The following is a 24,026-nucleotide window of genomic DNA, read 5'->3' as shown; positions in this document are numbered from 1 at the left end:
CCCCCTTGGCCAATAACATCTCTTCTTCTTTTGGCCAATCAGTAAACATGTCTCACGACCCACTTCCTGATTGGCTGGGAGGAGAATCAGTGTGAGGATAGCGAATATTCATGCGCTATTCTCATACAACTGGGTGGGCTCGGAATGCAGTGCTCTGCGCCCTGAGCCCACCCTTTTTTGAAGCCTATTAGAGCCTCTGGCTCTAATCACGTGCTTCAAAAACAAACACCCTCCCCCATTGAAATCCATGGTCCAGCGCCCTGTATGTAGATCAGGGGGGCGGACGCATGGACAGGGAGGCTGCGGCGCCCTAATGGATGGGCTGCCACTGGCCTTAAATGTTCCCTTCACTGGAACTAAGGGGCTAAGCCCAACCCCTGAAAAACAACCCCACCCCATAATCCCCCCTCCACCAAATGATTTGTACCAGTGCACAAAGCAAGGTAAAGACATGGATGAGCGAGTTTGGGGTGGAAGAACATGACCGGCCTTCACAGAGTCCTGACCTCAACCCGATAGAAGACCCTTGGAATGAATTAGAGTAGAGACTGCGAGCCAGGCCTTCTCATCCAACATCAGTGCCTGACCTCACAAAAGTGCTTCTGGAAGAATGGTCAAACATTCCCATAGACACACTCCTAAACCTTTGAAGCTGTTATAGCTGAAAAGTATGGGCCAACTCAATATTGTACCCTAGGGACTAAGACTAGGGTGCCATTAAAGTTCATGTACGTGTAAAGGCAGGCGTCCCAATACTTTTGACAATATAGTGCATGTAAATCCCTTGTTAATGCAAGTTCCTTCCAATCTCTTAAATCTTGCCACTTTCATTAAAATCCCTTGTGATCTTCCATGAAGGTCCCTGTCCAAGCACTTTTGCTATAGGGCAACAAACACTGTCCCTGCATAGTCACATGGGCTTCCAAACGGGAACACAAGTGACCATTTAAACACACATTCACAGGCATGGTCCACTATTGTCACTATCAGTCATTCATCTATTGCTAGTGTCACGGGAAGTGACTGCAGCAACTCCCCCCCTCATCGCAAGTTAAGGATTGCGTGATTTTTACCTCTACTAGATGTCAAACTATTTCATTTAACACTGGGTGCTGCTAAGCAATGGACAAGATGCTAGTTGCAGATCTGATGTACCTCTGTATCAGTGGTCTCCAAACTGTGGCCCTTTGTGCACTGTTCCTCCCACTGATGGAAGGCACTATTCCTCCTACTGACACCAATATTGGGACACCATTTCTTCCGCCAATAATAACGATGACACAATAGTCTTCCCGCTGATGCCAATAATGGGACACCATTTCTTCCGCTAATAACAACGATGGGGCACTATTCCTCCCACTGACAACAATAATGGGGCACTATCACTATTCCTCCCAAAGTATGTTGAAATGGTCACTTGTGTTCTCCATTGGAAGCCCATGTGACTATGCAGGGACAGTGTGTCGTTGCCTTATAACAGAAGTACTTGGACAAGGACCTTCATAGAAGATCACAAGGGGGAAACAATGGGGCAAACTATTCCTCACACTGACACTAATAAAGGGGAACTATTCCTGCCACTGACATCAATGAAGGGGCACTATTTCTCCTGCTGACACCAACAATGGGGGGACTAATCCTCCCGCTGACACCAACAATGGGGGGACTAATCCTCCCGCTGACACCAACAATGGGGGGACTAATCCTCCCGCTGACACCAACAATAGGGGAATTATTCCTCCCTCTGACACCAAGGATACGGCACTATTCCGCACACTGACACAATGGGGAAACTATTCCTCGCACTGACACTAATAAAGGGGAACTATTCCTCCCTCTGACACCAACAATAGGGGAACTATTCCTCCCTCTGACACCAATGATACGGCACTATTCCTTCTCCTACCAACCACAGGTGCTATGTAATTGTTTTACTCCAAGTGACCGACCACCAAGCCTGAGACAATGTCTACTGCCATTGATGCTGGGACATTTTCTACTCCCATTAGCCACAGTCTGCCCCCCCTAAAATCTGAAGGGCAGTAAACTGGCCCTCTGTTTAGAAAGTTTGACGACCCTGCTCTATAGCATCAGCCAATGATCTGCTCTGCCTGCTAAGCATTGCTACTTCTGGGATATAGACAATGGCAGCTTCTAGTGCTAGAAGAGGAAGAAGAGTCCTGATGTGTTGTAGATTGGTTGTCCTCCCTGGGACTTTTAAAGGAAATATGTAATTTGTAGGTGCTAAACTGCAAGTTCTCTCCAGTCTGAGAAGAAAATGCAGCAACAAAATGAACTGCATAGTACTAGAAAAGCAGAACATGTATGTAACATGCAAGTCTGATGGGCACTAAATAAAAAGGATTAATCGCTACCTGTTGAAATAAGCATATTGAAGTTTTTTTATATTGGATATTTTCTTTTTCTTTTTTTTTTATTTGAAGTTTGTGACTTGTATTTACCTAGTCTTCCCTTAACAGAAGGATTGGCATATAACCCTTTGCTTTGTTTGCAGTGGACCCCTTAGTTCTGGAACCCACTCCTCTTTTATTGATGTGGAGTTAGATGTGAACCCCGTCCAGATGGTGAAAGTTTCTTGGCATAAAAGCATCATCTCCATCTTCCAATCCAAACTAAGTGCCTCAGCTGTCACAGTGCAATACGGACCAAGTGGGGAGATGTATGTATTAAAAAGATTCCTTGCAACTGAAGTAGACTTGAGTACTACCTGTTGTGATAAAATTGCAAGTACCACAATGATAACCAAATTTGGGTGTAATTAAGACTAATGAGGCTGCACTGATGGGCACTGATATGCTGCACTGATAGGTGGCACTGATGGGCATTAATGAGGTGGCAGTGGTAGGCACTAATCAGGAGGCACTGATGAGCTGCAATGATGGGTGGCACTGATGGGAAATTATAGGCAGTACTGATGGGTACTAATAGATGGCACTGATTAGCAGCACTACTCGGCAGTGTGCGGACCAATGTCCCTGTAACAGAAGCCAGTTAACGACCTTCTTCTTTTTTCCTCACTCTGTCAGCATGAGGGGGAAAAAAGCTGATAACCGGCTTCTGTTTACTTCCGTGATCAGCTGTCATTGGCCCTTTACCCCGATCTGTGATCAGCCAAGTTGGCGATCACAGAGCGCACCACGCGCAAGGAAGGACATCAATGGGCACCCTCCCGGCATTTAAAGCCCGCACTGTAGCCGTATTTCAGCTATAGCATGGGTGGGAAGAGGTTAACTTTTGGGATAAAGGTATTCAATAATTAAATGATTATTGACCCTCTGTCTGGACAGTGCTGGTTGGCCCTGTGCTGATCACATGCACCCTCCCAAAAAATAAAAAAACTCTCTAGCCATACACACCAAACTGAGCATGTGCAGAGTGACGCCAAAGGCTCTGTCTTATTAAGAGATAGATTGGGGAAATTGGAAAAAGGGGAGGATCAGAGGAAACGGGATCAAACGGCCTTTTTGCACAATGCGGAGGATTAACCCCTTAAGTTCCACAGTGAATATAACAAGCATGCTTTACTGCATATGCACACTGATTTTACTGTTGTGGGTTTAGTAACACTTCAACTGCAAGAGAGCTTGTAACCAAGTGCATTTAGCTGTCTGGCCACTAGCTAACTCTGTTGTCATTATAGTTTATTTTTATAACAAGGGTTACCTGTAGGTACATTGAATGTCTCCTACATTTTCAATGTTTAGCAGATATTCACACTGGAAGCAGCTGGTGATGTCACTGGTGTCAGTATGCTGTCAGTTCAGAGCATTGTGTCGCCGCTGTGACTCCTGTGTGCATGCGCAGTGGAGTGACATTATTGCAACTCAGACATTTAAGAGGCCGGAGCCCGTGAACCAGGAAGGAAGACCGAGTGAAGATGGCAGCCCTGTCAACAGAGACAGCATGCCGCTGGAGGTCTTTGTTTTAAGGGAAGTCTGCCATAATGTGCTGCATACTAGCACATTATGGCTTAAACCAGTGGTTCTCAACCTCGGTCCTCAAGTACCCCCAACGGGCCATGTTTTCAGGTTCTCTTTTACTTTGCACGGCTGCTTTAAATCAATATCAATGACATGGTATTGATAAGAGCTATTTTAGCTAAGGGAAGTTCCCAAAACATAACCCGTTGGGGGTACTTGAGGACTGAGGTTGAGAACCACTGGCTTAAACCACCCACATTTTTTTTCTTCACTTCCAGTTTATAACCGCTTTAACAGCCATACGTTTGCACAAATGTATTTGCATTGAAACTATAATTACCAAGTTTCCTAAATGCCCTTATCCAGGTACGAATTCTGTGGAGGCGACCCGGCTGAAGAAGATACAAGCCAGATTCTGGGAAAATGTTCCACTTTGTGAAATTTTGTAGATTGCGAATTAAAAAAACAGACTCTGAAAGAATGTTCCACTTTCTGCAATGCTATAGATTGCTAATAAAAAGGAACAAGAAAAAAACAATTGGTGTCTTCTTTCTTTAGTGGCTCAGGTTAAGTCTTCAAAATTGTCTATTTTTTCTGTTCTATATTTGCCACCCATGTAACAACATTATAATAACTGTAGCACTGTTGCAAGGTATATGGAAATGGACTTTCAGGTTTCAGGTTTCACTCGGATCCATCCTTTTGCTTCCACCCTCACCAGTTTGCCCTATGTTATGGATGCCTTACTGACTAATAGAAGGTCAAAAGGTAGCAGTGATGGGCCCAGTCTTGACTAGTAGGAGGTCTATTTATATACATACACTATTTGGCAAAGTCTATAGAACATGACTCTGTAATTTTTGGTAAATGTCAGTTTTGCTGCAGTAGGTTGTATAAATCAAACACTACAGCACATCAGACAGGTTAAAGGAACCCCAAGGCAGGTTTTAATGTAATTTTAGCAGTTTTAATGCTTCGCTTTACCATTAATAAAATTATTGCTGCCTATAAGCCTAGAAAATGACCATTATTATTGTTTTTCAGCATTTAGGTTTCTATTGGCTTATAGGGATAGGGTTCGGATTTAGCATCTGGACTTTAGTGTCCAGATTACTTGAGCTAAGTAATTGGCAAATCTCCTCCATTTATCACTATCTGCTTAAGACCGTAATAAGAAGTGCTTTCACATCATCTGCCGGTCTGGTTGGGGGGGTGTTACTGCCATCCATCGCTCACTTGGTAAAATGGTCCATCATAACTGGAAAATTATGGTATGGGTCTTCTACCTTAATGGGTAAAAAAAAAATAATTAATTAATTATGGTCAGTACTTCCAGGGGGCGGAAGTGCTATGTCATGCCAAATCCCAAGTAGAAGTTAACAGAAAAAGAATAAAGTGTGGCGCTAAAAAAAGGGCTTGTTCTTTATTGAGCAAGACCCACCAGAATAGCAGTCTGGGGGCCAGATTTAGCCCAATAAGGTGTTTGGTGAAACAGGACTTTCACTAATCCTGTGTGTAAACTATAACTATAAAAATTAAAATTAAAAAATGGTGTATCTGTGGGGTGATCACCCATATAATCACATCTATAAATTGTATATTTAAAAATGATGAAAAGAAAACAATATACCATAAATGAAATAAAGTATGTAAAGTACTAAAAAATGTAGGTACACATATGGTGTGCTCATAGATGAATCTGTGTATGTGTTAACCTACTCTTAACAGGGAACATTCGAGTGTCTATGTCTTAGATCAATATGTGCAATTATATAAAATTAAAGTGCGACAACATTCATGCCAATAGTGTTGTTACCATAACTAAAATATAGATAAAGTGAAAGTCCAAACAGAGTCCTCTAGAAATATAACTGAAGACTTGACCAATGAGGCTTCCTTTGGAATCCAAAGATGGTTCCCGTATATTTTGATGTTCGAACTGGTAATGTAGATAGGGATAGGTAAAAAAATACTCTTACCAGAGGTGGTGGACTCACCAGTCAGCGGCTTCGGAGTCAAGCAGGCTTATGGCAGAGCAGAAAGTAGTGGTTGTAATGCTGTATCCTCAGCTAGTGGAGACGGCAGGAGATGTAGTTCCTCAAAAAACAGCCTCCTATAATCCCCCTAGTTGCCGGGATTTACGATATAACATGATTCGGTACTCGGTTCTTCAAGCAGATCCTCAGGTGAGAGAGTTAAAGAAAAAACCTCCACATAGCGTGAGACCGCTTCCAAAAATTTTAATAAAAGTTATGCGATAAAAGAAATACACTGGCTCATAGACAATAACAGAGACCAGGTGTAATAAGAGACGTATGTTGGCCCATAGACAACAACAGAGGCCAGGTACAAAATACATATAAAATCAATAAAATAAGCGCTTAATTCAATCGTGGCAAGACAGGCAGGTTTGATATGCCTGTCTTGCCACGATTGAATTAAGCGCTTATTTTATTGATTTTATATGTATTTTCTGGTGGGTCTTGCTCAGTAAAGAACAAGCCCTTTTTTTAGCGCCACACTTTATTCTTTATTTTTACTTTCACAATTTGTCTGATTGTTGTGTTGGCGGCTTCTCACATTTTTGGACTGGCGCAATATTATTTCCATTTTTTAGAAATTAACAGATGTATACAGATTGTTTGTTTGTTTTTTTAACCAACTGGAACATATCCACATACATGGCTTGAACCTGGTGAACAATTTGCAGACATCACAGTATCCTACTTCCATGTGGTTTTTCTCTGCCACAGAGAGAACCCATGTCTTTGGCAGTATGACCTGCCAGATCACTGAACAGTCAAGGGAGAACATTATTCTGTGGTATGGTATACCATCTCCCAGGATAAGATAGGACCATTCATTTTCTTGGTTTCTGGTAAGTTTTTGATCATTCCCTTGGCCTGGGTGACCACCATAATCACATCACCACTATAAGAGAGACATCTACTGAACCCTCACTTGTGTCTCTGGCCAATTATACTATTTCAGTACATGGAAGAGTTAATCTGAGGCCCATTCTTAGGCCTTCCTCCAGTCAAGTCAGAGATTCCTATTTCTTTGGCTTCTTCATCCACATCTCATTAGATGTCTGCCCACACCAAGGGCAGCAGCTTCCTCTGAGATGCATGTAGGCTTTGACTAATGTAGATGATGACCCTTTCTTTGTCACCTTATACTTGCAAGAGGACTATTATTGTTTCTGCAGTGGAAGGGAAAAGAGATGTCTGGAAAGGCAAGCACAGAAACCAACATCAATTGGTACTTTAAGAAGCGCAATGCCTCCTGTTTTGATCCTCATTCCCTTTTCACATAGTGCACTTTTTATTGCCTGGAGATGACAGGTTCCAAAAACTCAATCTCACGCATTAATATATGGCACTTGTGTGATTTGATCTATAGTCTATATTTGTGCTGCTGGGCCAACACAGCATTTAAGTGCACAAGATGGTCCTTAACGTGATACTAAACAGACACCTGTTTTATTTACATTATCCCTTCTCTTTATGTATATGGGCGATGGACACTGATTCTATTTTAGTTGAAAAAAAATCGAAGTACATTTTTTCATAATTATGAAAAGGTAACCCATATGTATACTGCCCCTTTTTACCCTCCCCCCCTACCATTTTTATGTCTCCACATTGTAACCCCCTGCTATTGCTACTAAAAATAGTCTGACACCAAGGTTGGGATAAAAATGGCCGTTTAACGGCCCCTTTATTAAAGTAAACAAATAATTAACACTATAAACAAAAACAAGGCATACTCTTTTTGGTTGCCGATCCTTGGAGACACTACGTATCCAACTCTTTACCTTATATCTGCTTAAACACTTTTCATGGTCCCTGCCGCATTGCACCAACTCGGGGACGAACCACCTTCAGCAGATACACCATTCACTCCCAGTTAAACCCTCACCCCTACCCCTCTGGGTGAGGGTGGATGTATTTTGGATGCTTGATCTTCCTCCATTGGATCTGCTTGCCCTCATCAAGTGTTTGGACTTATGAATGGACTTCTTTTGTATCATTTTTTAATTTTTTTTTTTTTATGTAATTTCAATCACTCTTATCTTTAGTTTTATTTTATGTGTCACTTTTATTTTGTCACTTATATTTGTCAATTTTTTACTTTTTCATATGTATCACTTATGATCACTTTTTTAGTCACTAATTTTTGCATTGTTACTGCAAGCGCACTTATATTGTTTAACATTGTTGTTTGCCACACTGATATTCGTTGGTTTTTGTTGCAGCTGTAGTATATTTTCCCTGTTCTCTGCTCTTGAGCGTGGTTTTCCACCCCCATACAGTTTTACTCCCAGTTAAACCACCATAACTGGCATTCACCAGGGACCCATACCTCATATGTGTCCCAATCCTCTAATTCCAGCAGTTTATTTTCAAATGCCTCCAAAGACCCAACTGCACCTCCTAAGAGAAAACAAGAAGGAAAAAACACATACAATCAAAAACAACAGTCATCGAAAAAATTACCCAAGCTCAAAAACCAGTGGGGCGGGAACTTTTCCTCTCCTGACCGGATGTCTGCACCCCTGACCTCTCCTCCACACTGCCTCCCCCTTACACCGCTCTGGCCAATCCCCTGCAAGCACAAACTTACTCTGAAGAAATGTAACCCCCACTAGCCCAGCCTACCAGGGTACACAATACATGTAGCCCTGCGCTTATTAATTAATTAATATAATAATTGATATCAATAATTTTAACAATTAATATCAAATACATGTATAAATCTTTACTATTTTTGTGCAAAACATGGTGTGGGCTAGGGGGAGGTTCTACCTATCACAGCCTGTTTCATGTCCCTCCAGCCTGTGTCTATTGTTGGTGTAGCGCTTACACCCAAAGGAGCCACTTGATTATTGCACCCAGTCTCCCACTGATTAATCCACAGCCAGATACACAGTATTTTCACACAGCCAGGTGCACACACTCTTCCACTCATTGTCTCCAATGACCAGTCTAGGGGATGTGTTTTTATGTTTTACTTTGGAGAACTTGGATAGGAGAAGGGAATTAGTAGGATACTCCAAAATAACCATTCACAAACGAGGACAGCTTCTCAATAGAACTGTGTAACAGACTGTCAGTAGCTCTATGCAGCAGGCTCTATAGGAGGAAGCAAGTCCCTTTGAAGCAGAAGGAATTTACTAGACTTTGCTTCTTCAAGACTAGCCAGTGTCCCCTTTAGCTCGAACACCCAGTATGCTGACTTCTAGGACCAAGAGGGGGATTTCAGCAACACTCAGGGATTCCTTTAGGGGGTCTGTACTCACAAGGACCTGGCCCCAGGTCACCATCCTCCATGATACCAGACAGGATCCGTGGACATACTGCCTCTGCTTGCAAAAGAACCATGGGTTGTAGCTTCAGTGTTTCAGGCCCTCAGGTCGACCACCCTCCTCCCCACCTGGACCTCTCTCAGAGGGAGACTGGCCCACAAGCCCATGTGCTCTTCAGATTTAAATACAGATACCCAGCATCCACTAACTGGCCAGGGCTGCATGAGCATTCATCTGCCAGGTCTCCACCCACCTTCCAATATGCCTCATTGCTATTGGACCAGTGTGAAACTTTCAAGACAGTATGAGCAGCACCAGAGCACACTGAGCAGGCTCTATCAAACAATGACAGCTCTCTGTTAAGCAGACAGCACATAAATCTGCTCAGCTGTTTCCCTGTTATGCAGAGAAACCCAAAAACTATATACACTCGCTAGCAGCTACCTAGGAGGGCGCTTACATCCACCTCCCGCCAAAAATAGTTAATGTCCTCATTGGCTTGGGCAGCCAACCCTACATAAATCTTGTCCAAAAAATTCCAGCAGAGTATCCCACAAACTTGGAAAAGGGAAAAAGGGAAAATAACAAATGAACAGGGTCATGGGGCATACCCCATATGTGGCCAGTATGTACAAATAAGTTAAAGGGGTTGTAAAGGTTAATTTTTTTTTTCTTTTAAATAACAAACATGTTATACTTACCTTCACTGTGCAGCTCGTTTTGCACAGAGTGGCCCCGAACCTGGTCTTCTGGGGTCCCTCGGCGGCTGTTTCAGCTCCTCCCCGCAAGAACTAACCACCTTAATGCGAGCTTCCTCGCATGGTGGTTAGTTCTTGCGGGCGCGCTCCCGTGATACAGCCGGCGGCTATAGCCGCTCACTGTATCACTCGACCCCGCCCCCCGGCGTGCCGCGTCATTGGATGTGATTGACAGCAGCGTGAGCCAATGGCTGCATTGCTTTCAATCCATCCACTGTAGCCAATCAGCGGCCAGGCTGAACGGCGAAATGGATGTCGGGAGCGAGCGCGGGACTTTCAAGGGGTCAGGTAAGTAAAACGGGGGGGCTGGAGGCGGCGGTATTGTTGGACGTTTTTTCACCTTAATGCATAGAATGCATTAAGGTGAAAAAATTTTTACCTTTACAACCCCTTTAAGGTAAAAACAATATATGCATCTGCTGTACAATGTATATACAAGTGAAGGCAGAACTCTATCCAGTGCACATTGGTTGGACTACAGTATGAACTATAAAGGCACTTGATTTATAGGACACCTGTAGAAAAAAAGCTTCCTTTGGCCATCTTTTTAAATGGTGGTTTAATGTCTCCTAACCACTTAGCGACCGCACTATAGCAGTTATTCTGCTACAGGGCAGCCGCTGTGCGCAGGATCGTGTTTGTGTGTGTATATGATCCCGTACTTCGGGGTAGCAGGCGCAAATGATTATTCACAGCAGGATCCTTTTTTACAGAGGCAGAACGGCAGTCTACCTATGTAAATAAGGCAGATTGCTGTTCTGTCAGTAGAAAAGGCATGGATCCTGTGTCCATTCTCATAGTAAAAGCACCACCCACACTACACTAAAACACTGATCGCCCCTGATAACCCCTTCTCAGCCAGTGTCGTTAGTAAAGTGACAGTGCATATTTTTTAGCACTGATCACTGTATTGGTGTCACTGGTCCCCAAAAATGTCAGTGTCCACCATAATATTGTAGTCCTGTTAATAAGTTGCTGATCGCAAATAAAAGGTTTGAGACTTTAAATGAGGCAGTTAATAACACAATTGTAAAAAGTAATTGACATGTTTATTAACATGGGCAATGAAGACCCATAACAACAAGTAGGTACATGGAGGATAAAATCCTGAACATGCAGAACAGAGCAAATTAGCAAGATAAAATATAAATACATATAAAATAGGACAGTATATACTGTAATATACATGTCAAAAACCACATATGCAATATAGGTAGGTATGGTAGGCTAACCATAGTAGATGGAAATTAAATATGGCGGTGCCATGTAAAGGGTGGAGGTTGCATCCTGTAAAGCTCTTTTGAAGACATGCAAGGTGATGATAGTGAGAACTTAAAGAAATTGAAATGGAAAGGAGAAAGTGGAGAACAAGGTGGGTGTGTAACCATATCTCAAGGTTAGCTTGTAATAGCAGATGTGACCAAGCAGTGCGACCTGATCGCCTAGATGTTTCAAATGGGGATGCCCGGATGGGCCCGCTAATATACCAATAGATCCCCACCAACGTCACGCTGGCATGATGGGGAGCTGGAGGCGTCTGACGCCAATGTTGGTGCCAAAACACCCCCCCCGCCACAATCATCAGCCAAGATGGAAAAGTCGCAACCACTGAGTGGCGCCCAATGAGGATGTCACATGTGCGGTAAGGAGGCAGATTTCTAACCTATCAGGTAGCCTACGGCTACTTTTTTCATACCCATATGTCTCCATACTTAGGTGTCCACCCGTTGGACACATGGTATGTTTATATGACATTAGTGTCCATATACATGCAGGAGGTACACATTCTAGCGAGCTTTTACACCCTTTTTGCACATCTCATTTTTTACCATTATTCCCTGCGGTCTGTGTGCTTTCAGTTGCCCCTTTGTTTATCTTCTGGGAGCTGGAATGCACACCAGGCACCGCCCCCCCATCCCTCCTGCGTCCACTGTGTGGGCATGGGGGATTGGAGGTGCGGATAGCCTCCTACGCCACGCCCTTACCACACATGTGACGTCCTCATTGGGCGCCACTCAGTGGTTGCGGCTTTTCCATCTTGTCTGATGATTGTGGCAGGGGGGTTTTGGCACCAAAATTTGTGGCAGACGCCTCCCACTCCCCATCATGCCAGCGTGACGTCGATGGGGATCTATTGGTATATTAGCAGACCCATTCAGGCATCCCCATTTAAATTATCTAGGCGATCAGGTCGCACTGCTTGGTCACATTGCACCTTACCCTTGGATCTGCTATTACAAGGTAACCTTGAGATATGATTGCACATCCACCCTGTTCTCCACTTTCTCCCTTCCATTCTAATTTCTTTAGGTTCTCATTGTCATCACCTTGCATGTCTTCAGTGCACATGTTCCACTCTTTACTTCACCATATCATATTCACTATATTCTATTATGTCTAATCACCTTACTCTCTGGGTTTCCATGTACCCCCATTGGTTATTGGTTTGCCTACACCTCTATTAACAGTGTCACCTGTTTGGCCACATATAAACAAAAAAAAATTCTACTTACTTCACAGACCCTGTTGTAGTCAATTATTGGTACAATTTTTATTATATAACATTGATCTTTACTGTTTGCTGGGGATGCTCGTGTGTGGCCCGGTGTTCCTGCAGGTCCCAATACCTCAGCTCCTGGGAGATGCACATATGGTGACTAGGGATGAGCTTCGTGTTCGAGTCGAACCCATGTTTGACTCGAACATCGGCTGTTCGATCGTTCGTCGAATTGCGAACGATATGGGCCGTTCGCGCCAAATTCGTGTGGCGCGTCACGGCCCATAATTCACTGCGGCATCGCAGTGCATTGCTTGCTGATGATTGGCCAAGCATGCACTATGACCCGCATGCTTGGCCAATCACAGCGCCGCCTTAACAGAGAGCCGTAATTGGCCAAAGCCAAGGAGGCTTTGGCCAATTATGGCTCAGGGGATTTAGTACACGCCCCACACTATATAAGGCCGCCTGCACGGCGGCCCTGTGTAGTGTGTGTTCCGGCGTTGAAAGAGATAGACAGAGAGACAGTGTCATTTGATTTGAGTTAGATAGATTAGGCAGAACAGTCAGTCAGTTAGCTGCACTTACAGCGTATTGTGTATATATATGCATCCCAGGTGTTGCATATATATATATATATACACTGTATTCAGTTTAGCTAGATCCGTTCCTGTTATCTTCTAGACTATTTACATTTAGTGCAGTGCGTCCTGCTCACAGTGTTCAGCTAGATCCGTTCCTGTTATCTTCTAGACTATTTACATTTAGTGCAGTGCGTCCTGCTCACAGTGTTCAGCTAGATCCGTTCCTGTTATCTTCTAGACTATTTACATTTAGTGCAGTGCGTCCTGCTCACAGTGTTCAGCTAGATCCGTTCCTGTTATCTTCTTACTGACAGGCAGGCTTGTCTTGTTACAGTATTTTGAAGAAAATTACTGGTGTTCTTTTGATCCTATTAGTACCACAGTCAGGCAGCTAGACTATTTACATTTAGTGCAGAGCGTCCTGCTCACAGTGTTCTGCTAAACCTACAAGTTAGTGGGGTGCGTCCTGCTCACAGTGTTCAGCTAGATCCGTTTCTGTTATCTTCTTACTGACAGGCAGGCTTGTCTTGTTACAGTAAATACAGCTACCTGAAGAAAATTGCTTGTGTTCTTTTGATCCTATTAGTACCACAGTCAGGCAGCTAGACTATTTACAGTTAGTGCAGTGCGTCCTGCTCACAGTGTTCTGCTAAACCTACAAGTTAGTGGGGTGCGTCCTGCTCACAGTGTTCAGCTAAGCCTACAAGTTAGTGGGGTGCGTCCACCTCACAGTGTTCAGCTAAACCTACAAGCTAGTGGGGTGCGTCCTGCTCACAGTGTTCAGCTAGATCCGTTTCTGTTATCTTCTTACTGACAGGCAGGCTTGTCTTGTTACAGTAAATACAGCTACCTGAAGAAAATTGCTGGTGTTCTTTTGATCCTATTAGTACCACAGTCAGGCAGCTAGACTATTTACAGTTAGTGCAGTGCGTCCTGCTCACAGTGTTCTGCTAAACCTACAAGTTAGTGGGGTGCGTCCTGCTCACAGTGTTCAGCTAAACCTACAAGTTAGTGGGGTGCGTCCACCTCACAGTGTTCAGCTAAACCTACAAGCTAGTGGGGTGCGTCCTGCTCACAGTGTTCAGCTAGATCCGTTTCTGTTATCTTCTTACTGACAGGCAGGCTTGTCTTGTTACAGTAAATACAGCTACCTGAAGAAAATTGCTGGTGTTCTTTTGATCCTATTAGTACCACAGTCAGGCAGCTAGACTATTTACAGTTAGTGCAGTGCGTCCTGCTCACAGTGTTCTGCTAAACCTACAAGTTAGTGGGGTGCGTCCTGCTCACAGTGTTCAGCTAAACCTACAAGTTAGTGGAGTGCGTCCACCTCATAGTGTTCAGCTAAACCTACAAGCTAGTGGGGTGCGTCCTGCTCACAGTGTTCAGCTAGATCCGTTTCTGTTATCTTCTTACTGACAGGCAGGCTTGTCTTGTTACAGTAAATACAGCTACCTGAAGAAAATTGCTGGTGTTCTTTTGATCCTATTAGTACCACAGTCAGGCAGCTAGACTATTTACAGTTAGTGCAGTGCGTCCTGCTCACAGTGTTCTGCTAAACCTACAAGTTAGTGGGGTGCGTCCTGCTCACAGTGTTCAGCTAAACCTACAAGTTAGTGGGGTGCGTCCACCTCACAGTGTTCAGCTAAACCTACAAGCTAGTGGGGTGCGTCCTGCTCACAGTGTTCAGCTAGATCCATTTCTGTTATCTTCTTACTGACAGGCAGGCTTGTCTTGTTACAGTAAATACAGCTACCTGAAGAAAATTGCTGGTGTTCTTTTGATCCTATTAGTACCACAGTCAGGCAGCTAGACTATTTACAGTTAGTGCAGTGCATCCTGCTCACAGTGTTCAGCTAAACCTACAAGTTAGTGGGGTGCGTCCACCTCACAGTGTTCAGCTAAAGCTACCTGTAGAAGGTTGGTGGTGTTCTCATACTACAGGCAGGCAGTTGATTTTGCTAGCTGCAGTATCAGTACATATATATATATATATATATATATATATCCCAGCTTAGTGCAGCTACAGGCCATTAGTATGTCTGGAAGGCCAAGAAGGAGAGGCAGACAGTCACAAGCCAATAAGAGAGGGCAAGAAGGCTCTGTGTCTAGTGCTGGTCGTGGAGACGGTGCATCCTCATCAGCACGTGGCCATGGGACACGCTTGGCCTTTTTTTCGGCAGCTGGCCATGTTGAGCCGCAACATGCGGAAGACTTGGTCGAGTGGATGACCAAGCCGTCCTCATCCTCCTCATCCTCTCTCACCCATGCCCAGGGTACTTTGTCTGGCAAAGCAGCGGCCTCTTCCCTCGGCTCAATGTCATCAGTGACTCCTTCCCTAGCCCCACCATGTCCTCCTGAGGAGTCCCTCGAACTGTTTGACCACAGTGTTGGGTACATGCTCCAGGAGGATGCCCAGCGTTTGGAAGGCTCTGATGATGATACTGAGCTCGATGAAGGCAGTAACACGAGCACGGACAGAGGGGGTGCCCAAGAAGGACAGCAATCTGGCAGTCATGCTCCCCCTGCTGCAGCATACTGCCAGGTTTGCTCCAGTGATGAGGAGGGAGGGGATGATGAGGTCACTGACTCAACGTGGGTGCCTGATAGGAGAGAGGAGGAGGAGGAGGAGGAGGAGGCGGCACATCACCAACGAGGCAGGATGCCCTCCAGGGGCCAGCCTAAGGGCAGCACATAGACTGCATCACACCCCAAAGCTCCACATGTGCAGGGCGCTGCAGTCTCTGTGCGTTATTCAAAAAGTTCTTTGGTGTGGGCCTTTTTTGAGACGAGTGCATCAGATCGCACCGCTGCTATTTGCAACATATGTCTCAAGCGTATCTCGCGTGGCCAAAACATCTCCCTCTTGGGTACCACATGCTTGACCAGACATATGTTGACCTGCCATGCAGTTCGTTGGCAAGCGTATCTAAAAGACCCACACCAAAGAACAAAGAGGACCTCTCCTTGCTCCTCATCAGCTGAGATTTCCAACCCCACTAGACCTTCAGTCCTCTCTGAGACCTGCACTGAGAGGAATGAAGGTGTAGAATTAGGTGTGTCACAGCCAAGTACTTGTGGGCAATCTGATTTTGGTACACCGACGTCAGATTGTACTAGGCAAATTTCCCTGCCCCAGCTGCTGCACCGCCGAAAGAAGTTTGCTCCCAGCCATCCACATGCCCAGCGGTTAAATGCTAGCTTGGCAAAATTGCTAGCACTTCAACTGCTGCCTTTTCAAGTTGGTAGACTCTGCCCCCTTCCGTGAGTTTGTGGAATGTGCGGTTCCTCAGTGGCAGGTACCCAAACGCCACTTTTTCTCACGGAAGGCAATTCCGGCTCTCTACCAGCATGTGGAAGGCAATGTCCATGCCTCGCTGGACAGGGCGGTCAGTGGTAAGGTGCATATTACCGCTGACTCATGGTCCAGCAGGCATGGACAGGAACGTTACCTAAGTTTCACGGCGCATTGGGTGACTCTGCTGGCAGCTGGGAAGGATGCAGGACAAGGTGCAGTAGTGTTGAAGGTTGTTCCGCCACCACGCCTCCAAAATGCTAATGATTGTGACACACCTCTCTCCTCCACCCCCTCCTCTTCTTCTTCCTCCATGGCCTCTTCCTCGGAACCAGCGGTGCTCCGTAGTCGTTCAAGGGGCTACGCAAGTACGCAGGCCAAAAGATGCCATGCGGTGCTTGAGCTGGTGTGCTTGGGGGACAGGAGCCACACTGGGGCAGAGGTTCTGTCAGCTCTGCAGGGGCAGGTTCAGAGGTGGTTGACGCCACGCCAACTTAAGGCAGGAATGGTGGTTTGCGACAATGGCACCAACCTCCTCTCTGCCCTCCGACAGGGACAAATGACCCATGTGCCCTGTTTGGCTCACGTCCTTAACTTGGTGGTGCAGCGGTTCTTGGGCAGGTACCCGGGCTTACAGGATGTCCTGAGGCAGGCCAGGAAAGTCTGTGTGCATTTCCGCCGGTCATATAATGCCAGTGCTCGGCTGACGGACCTCCAAAAGGAGTTTAACCTGCCCAAGAACCGCTTAATCTGTGACATGCCCACCAGGTGGAACTCAACGTTGGCCATGCTGCAGCGGCGTGCCATCAATGAGTACCTGTGCGACTATGGCACCAGGACAGGGTCAGGGGAGCTTGGTTTTTTTTCCCCACGCCAGTGGGCCATGATCAGGGATGCATGCACTGTCCTGTCACCATTTGAGGAGGCCACGAGGATGGTGAGCAGTGACAGTGCATGCATCAGTGACAGTGCCTAAGGCCCATTTTTTCTGCCCCTGTTTAACAGGGGCGTGTAATTACAATTTTTGATGCAATACTTTGCAGCAGGGCTCGTTCCTGCGTTCCAACTAGAGTGTCTGTGAGGGGTTGCAGTGTTGTGGCACCAGCACCAGTGCTTAAGGCCCATTTTTTCTGCCCCTGTTTAACAGGGGCGTGTAATTACAATTTTTGATGCAATACTTTGCAGCAGGGCTCGTTCCTGCGTTCCAACTAGAGTGTCTGTGAGGGGTTGCAGTGTTGTGGCACCAGCACCAGTGCCTAAGGCCCAATTTTTCAGCCCTTGTTTAACAGGGGTGTGTAATTACAATTTTTGATGCAATACTTTGCAGCAGGGCTCGTTCCTGCGTTCCAACTAGAGTGTCTGTGAGGGGTTGCAGTGTTGTGGCACCAGCACCAGTGCCTAAGGCCTAATTTTTCAGCTCCTGTTCAACAGGGGCATGTAATTACAATTCTTGATCTAATATTTCACAGCAGGGCCCTGTGAGGGCTTACAGTGTTGTGGCCACAGCAACACCTAAGGCCCAAATTTATGCTGAGTATATAGGGCAGGACCCTACTTTCAAACAACTAACTTACAAACGACTCCTACTTGCAAACGGAAGGAGACAACAGGAAGTGAGATGAAATCTACCCCTAGGAAGGGAAATTCTCTCCTGTAAGAGTTAATATGGGAAAAACATTTCTCCTTTCCACTGATGCTTTCCAATCCATTGGGACAAAAAGTGAGGTGAAATCTTCTGAAGAGGAGGAAAGACAGCAAAACAAATGTCACAGGGGTTATAACCCTTCCCTATGTTTTCCAAAAAGCTTAAAAAAGATTTTTTGGCTGGAGCTAAACACGTTAAAAATGTACCCGTTCAAAATTACAAAGAGATTCTACTTAACAACAAACCTACAGTCCCTGTCTTGTTTGCACCGCCTGTATACTGCTGTTCAGAGTATATAGGGCCTGGTGGCCCCACACCTTTCCTTATTTTAATTTGGGTGTGGGGCTCCCCTTAATATCCATACAAGACCCAAAGGGCCTGGTAATGGACTGGGGGGTACCCATGCCGTTTGTCTCACTGATTTTCATCCATATTGCCAGGACCCGACATTACATTAAACCCGCAAGCAGTTTTAAATGAGATTTTTTCCTTTAAAAATGACATTTGGTGCAGGGACTGTTCTAAACACGGGAAACACGCGTCACTTTACAGGCATACTATAGACACCCCTCAGGTACGATATTTAAAGGAATATTTCACTTTTTTTTTTTTACTTTAAGCATCATTAAAATCACTGCTCCCAAAAAAACGGCCATTTTTAAAAGTTTTTTTTGCATTGATACATGTCCCCTGGGGTAGGACCCGGGTCCCCAAACCCTTTTTAGGACAATACCATGCAAATTAGTTTTTAAAATGAGCACTTTTGAGTTCGAACGTTCGAGTCCCATAGACGTCAATGGGGTTCTAACGTTCGTGCGAACTTTCGGTCCGTTCGCAGGTTCTGGTGCGAACCGAACCGGGGGGTGTTCGGCTCATCCCTAATGGTGACCCTCCCACACCAGTACAGCTCAGGTTGAACCTTTAATGGGATGTAAGTCTTTTGAATTAGACTATTAATTTTCCTGTATTTTTTACAACATGTAGATCATTACAGATACCTTTTTTACTTTTATCTTATATCTATATTTTCTTTATAGACTATGCAGCATCCACTCCTGATGAGTTGAATTTATCAACGCAGCGCGTCGAGCTTTACAGGATGCAGCCTTCACCCTATACATGGCACTACCATATTTCATTTCCATCTACTATGGTTACCCTACCATACCTACCTATATTGCATATGTGGTTTTTGACATGGTATATACTGTCCTATATGGTCCTATTTTATATGTATTTATATGCCATCTTGCTAATTTGCTGTGTTCTGCATGTTCAGGATTTTATCCTCCATGTACCTACTTGTTGTTATGGGTTCAATTTATTTCAATTGTGTTATTAACTGCCTCATTTAAAGTCCCAAACCTTTTATTTTTCATCCAGATTAGGAATGGGGGGGCATCTCCCTTTATGCACCTCATTTAAGGTCCCAGTGTATTGGTTATACAATTCCCTCTTTCTTGTATCTAAGTTGCTGATCGGTACCATTAGTAGTTTAAAAAAATAAAAATCCCACAGTTTGTAGATGCTATAACTTTTGCGCGAAAACCACTATACGCTTTTTTGGGGAATTTTATTTTACCAGAAATATGTAGCAGAATACATATTGACCTAACTTTATGAAGAAATTTGATTTATTTACTTTTTTTTTTATTGGATATGTTTTTATAGCAGAAAGTAAAAAAATATATATATATAAATTTATATTTTTGCAAAAAATAAAAAAAAACGCAGAGGGGATCATATATTACCAAAAAGCTCTATTGGTGGGGAAAAAAAGATATAAATTTGATTTGGGTACAGTGTCGCACGACCGCGCAGTTGTCTGTTAACCACTTCAGCCCCGGAAGGGTTTGCCACCTTCCTGACCAGGCCATTTTGTGCGATACGTCACTGCATTGCTTAACTGACAATTGCACGGTCGTGCGACATTGTACGCAAACAAAATGTATGTCCTTTTTTCCCCACAAATAGAGCTTATTTTGGTGGTATTTGATGACCTCTGAGGTTTCTATTTTTTGCGCTTTAAACAAAAAAAGAGCGACAATTTTGAAAAAAAATACACAATATTTTGTACTTTTTGCTATAATAAATATCCAAAAAATTAATAAAAAAAAACAAATTTCTTCATCAGTTTAGGCCAATATGTATTCTTCTACATATTTTTGGTAAAAAAATCGCAATAAGCGTATATTGTTTAATTTGCGCAAAAGTTATAGCGTCTACAAAATAGGGGATAGATTTATGGCATTTTTATTATTATTTTTTTTACTAGTAATGGCGGCATTCTGCGATTTTTATTGGGACTGTGACATTGCGGCAGGCAGATAGGAAACTTTTGACACTTTTTTGGGACCATTGGCATTTATACAGCGATCAGAGCTAAAAATAGCCGCTGATTACTGTATAAATGTCACTGGCAGGGAAGGGGTTAACACTAGGGGGCAATCAAGGGGTTAAATGTGTTCCCTCATTGTGTGTTCTAGCTGTGGAGGGATGTGAGTGACTAGAGGAGGAGACAGATCGTTGTTCCTACTTAGTAGGAACACACGATCTGCCTCCTCTCCCCTGACAGAACTGGGATTTGTGTGTTTACACACACACACACATTCCCGTTCTGTCACGATCGATCGCAGGTGACCGGTGCACCTGCAATAGTGTCTTAAAGAGCCGACGTATATTTACGGCGATTTGCGCAGTCGTGCCAACCTGCCACAGTATAAATACGGTGGTCAGCTAGCGGTTAAAGTAACTTTGTGTTGTGTCGCAAAAAGTGCCCTGGTCATGAAGGGGGGTAAATCTTCTGGAAGTCAAATGGTTAAACTTGGGATATGGGGTAACGCTCTTTAAGGCAAAATGGAAGTTCACCTAGTTTAGTTACCTATGGGCTCTTAGCTGTACTTTAAGGCTGAACTTCTTGAAACAAGAAGTTTGGGGGGTTGGGGGGAGATGGAGTCCTGACTGGTGTCTGTGGTCAGTAAGAAAAATAATGCATTGTTAGTGCGGAAAAAGTGACATTAATTGTTGGATTTCAATAGGAGGAATGGTGCCCCAAGGGCTGGTTAGAGTTGAGCAAAGGGCCACATCAGCCCAATTGGCCAGTTATGATTTGTTCCTCAATGCTCTGTCCTGTTACAGGCTGGTGGAGGTGTGTCTGGGGGTCGTTATCATGTTGGAATACTGCCCTGCAGGGCCGATCCCAGGCGGGTGCATGGGGTGCAGTGCACCCAGGCGCCAGAGAGGTGGGGGCGCTGCAGCGCCAGAGTGCTCCCCTCCCTCCTCCTCCTCCCCTCCATGTCCAGAAGTAGCTCTGTCCACAAGTCACCGCCGCGGAGCAGCCGCTGTGTTTCACACTGCTAGAGCCCGTCCCCCCTCCCTCCTCCTCCTGTCAGAGGAGAGCAGCCGCCGGAGATTGGAGCGGCTGTTCTCTGTGTTGAGAGAGACCAGCCGTGCAGTGACTTCGCTGGGGGGGAGGGCGGGGGCGGCCCGTGCCTGCAGCCTGACACAGGTTCTCTCCTCCTCTGTCTCTCACTCCCGCCTAAGCTGCTGCCTGTCTCGATCTGCTCTTCACCCGGGTGGCGCGGCTGCACACTGTCCTCTCTAGCTGCCGCCCGGGTGTTAATGTGTCTGTACTAATAGAGGGAGGTTTGTCCCTGGGGCGGTCTGTACTAATCAAGGGGGGTTTTTCCTTGGGGGTCTGTACTAATCGAGGGGGGTTTGTTCTTGGGGGTCTGTACTAATGGGGGGGTTCTGTACTAATGGAGGGGGGGTTGTTCTGGGGGTCTGTACTAATGGAGGGATTTGTCCTGGGGGTCTGTACTATTGGAGGGGGGGTTGTCCTGGGGGGTCTGTACTAATGGAGGGATTTGTCCTGGGGGTCTGTACTAATGGAGGGGGGGTTTGTCCTGGGGGGTCTGTACTAATGGAGGGGGGTTTCTCCTGGGGGGTCTGTACTAATGGAGGGGGGATTTGTCCTGGGGGGGTCTGTACTAATGGAGGGGGGATTTGTGCTGGGGGGGTCTGTACTAATGGAGGGGGGATTTGTCCTGGGGGGGTCTGTACTAATGGAGGGGGGTTTCTCCTGGGGGGGTCTGTACTAATGGAGGGGGGATTTGTCCTGGGGGGGTCTGTACTAATGGAGGGGGGATTTGTGCTGGGGAGGTCTGTACTAATGGAGGGGGGATTTGTCCTGGGGGGGTCTGTACTAATGGAGGGGGTTTGTCCTGGGGGGTCTGTACTAATGGAGGGGGGATGTTTGTCCGGGGGGTCTGTACTAATGGAGGGGGGTTGTCCTGGGGGGGTCCGTACTAATGGAGGGGGGTTTGTCCTGGTGGGGGGTCTGTACTAATGGAGGGGGGGGTTTGTCCTGGTGGGGGTTCTGTACTAATGGAGGGGGGTTTGTCCTGGTGGGGGGTCTGTACTAATGGAGGGGGGGTTGTCCTGGTGGGGGGTCTGTACTAATGGAGGGGGGGTTTGTCCTGGGGGGTCTGTACTAATGAAGGGGGGATTTGTCCTGTGGGGGTCTGTACTAGTGAAGGGGGGGTTCTCCTAGGGGGTCTGTAGTAATGGAGGGGGTTTGTCCTGGGGGGTCTGTACTAATGGAGGGGGGTTTGTCCTGGGGGGTCTGTACTAATGAAGGGGGGATTTGTCCTGTGGGGGTCTGTACTAGTGGAGGGGGGTTCTCCTGGGGGGTCTGTACTAATGGAGGGGGTTTGTCCTGGGGGGTCTGTACTAATAGAGGGGGGGTTTGTCCTGGGGGTCTGTACTAATGGAGGGGGGTTGTCCTGGGGGGTCTGTACTAATGAAGGGGGGGTTTGTCCTGTGGGGGGTCTGTACTAATGGAGGGGGCTTTGTCCTGGGGGGATCTGTACTAAAGGAGGGGGGGTTGTCGTCTACTAATGGAGGGGGGGTGGTTTGTCCTAGGGGGGTCTATACTGATGAAGGGGGGGTCTGTACTGAGAGAGGGGTTTATACTTAGTGGGGGGTCTGCACTGACGAAGGGGGGTCTATACTTAGTGGAGGGGGGTCTGTACTGAGGGGCGACTAAAGTTGGTGGAAGGGGGGGTGACACCATGTTATACCGCACCTGGTGACACCAACCCTAGTGACGTCACTGCAGCTGCAGGCTCTTCTTTCGCCCCTTCCCCTCCCTCTCCCTCTCCTCCGCACGTGCACTGCTATACTAGTGAGCGGCGCTGGCCAGCACAGCCTCCCACTATGTTTCTTCCCCCGCCTTCATATCAGCCAGGGAAAAAATAGAATAGAAAAAGGAGCAGAGAAGAGGAATGTGGGACATGTAGTCCCGAGGACTGGCAGCCCCACTGTAACACGGAAACTGCAGCCCACACAGCAGGCTCAGCTGAATGGGAGAGAGAGAGATACAGGAGCCTGGGAAAGCTTTCAGGGAAGTACACCCAGGACTCCAGAGGGAGAGGGCAGTGCTGAGGGAACACCATCAGAGAGGGAACCCCACTGCCCTGCGCCACCAGAGGTAAAGACACACAGCCTAGCGCCATCCCTGGTGGAGAAAGGAATGGAGTCACTGCCAGAATACAGATCTGGGTGCTACCCAGCGGAGTCGCCACGGGCAATTCAGAGTGAGCCGACTCCTGATCAGGGGAACCATCGCTGGGTCAGGAGAGTGGGCCGATTGGCCATTGTCTACTAACATCCATAGGAACTGCAGTCTCTGACCATCTCCTGTATTATATCTGCAGTCTCTGACCATCTCTTGTATCATGTCTTCAGTCTCTGACCTTCTCTTGTATCATGTCTTCAGTCTCTGACCTTCTCTTGTATCATGTCTGCAGTCTCTGACCATCTCTTGTATCATGTCTGCAGTCTCTGACCATCTCTTGTATCATGTCTGCAGTCTCTGACCATCTCCTGTACTATGTCTGCAGTCTCTGACCATCTCTTGTATCATGTCTGCAATCTCTGACCAGCTTCTGTACCATGTCTGCAGTGTCTGCCTGTCTCTTGTATCATGTCTGCAGTCTCT

The 24,026-nt window shown here is 45.9% G+C and overlaps 2 protein-coding genes across 2 annotated transcripts in view; both read left to right on the top strand.

Annotated features, from left to right (window-relative positions):
- Window positions 1–4,457, top strand: part of LOC141105740 (pancreatic lipase-related protein 2-like) — a 95,966-nt gene extending 91,509 nt beyond the window's left edge. Inside the window, exons 12-13 of the mRNA XM_073595821.1 lie at window positions 2,516–2,680; window positions 4,308–4,457. Coding sequence (XP_073451922.1) covers window positions 2,516–2,680; window positions 4,308–4,380 — 238 coding nt within the window. The 3' untranslated portion in view covers window positions 4,381–4,457. The remainder of the gene's footprint in view (window positions 1–2,515; window positions 2,681–4,307) is intronic.
- A 6,858-nt stretch (window positions 4,458–11,315) lies between these two features.
- LOC141106662 (pancreatic lipase-related protein 2-like) overlaps window positions 11,316–24,026 on the top strand; it is a 54,089-nt gene continuing 41,378 nt past the window's right edge. The window contains exon 1 of the mRNA XM_073597604.1: window positions 11,316–11,379. Within this exon, the coding sequence (XP_073453705.1) occupies window positions 11,316–11,379 (64 nt within the window). The remainder of the gene's footprint in view (window positions 11,380–24,026) is intronic.

The sequence above is a fragment of the Aquarana catesbeiana genome, linkage group LG08 (genome assembly GCF_042186555.1).
Source record: "Aquarana catesbeiana isolate 2022-GZ linkage group LG08, ASM4218655v1, whole genome shotgun sequence".
Taxonomy (NCBI): domain Eukaryota; kingdom Metazoa; phylum Chordata; class Amphibia; order Anura; family Ranidae; genus Aquarana; species Aquarana catesbeiana.
Note: the sequence above shows the minus strand (reverse complement) of the source record. Positions and strands in the feature narration are given on the sequence as shown.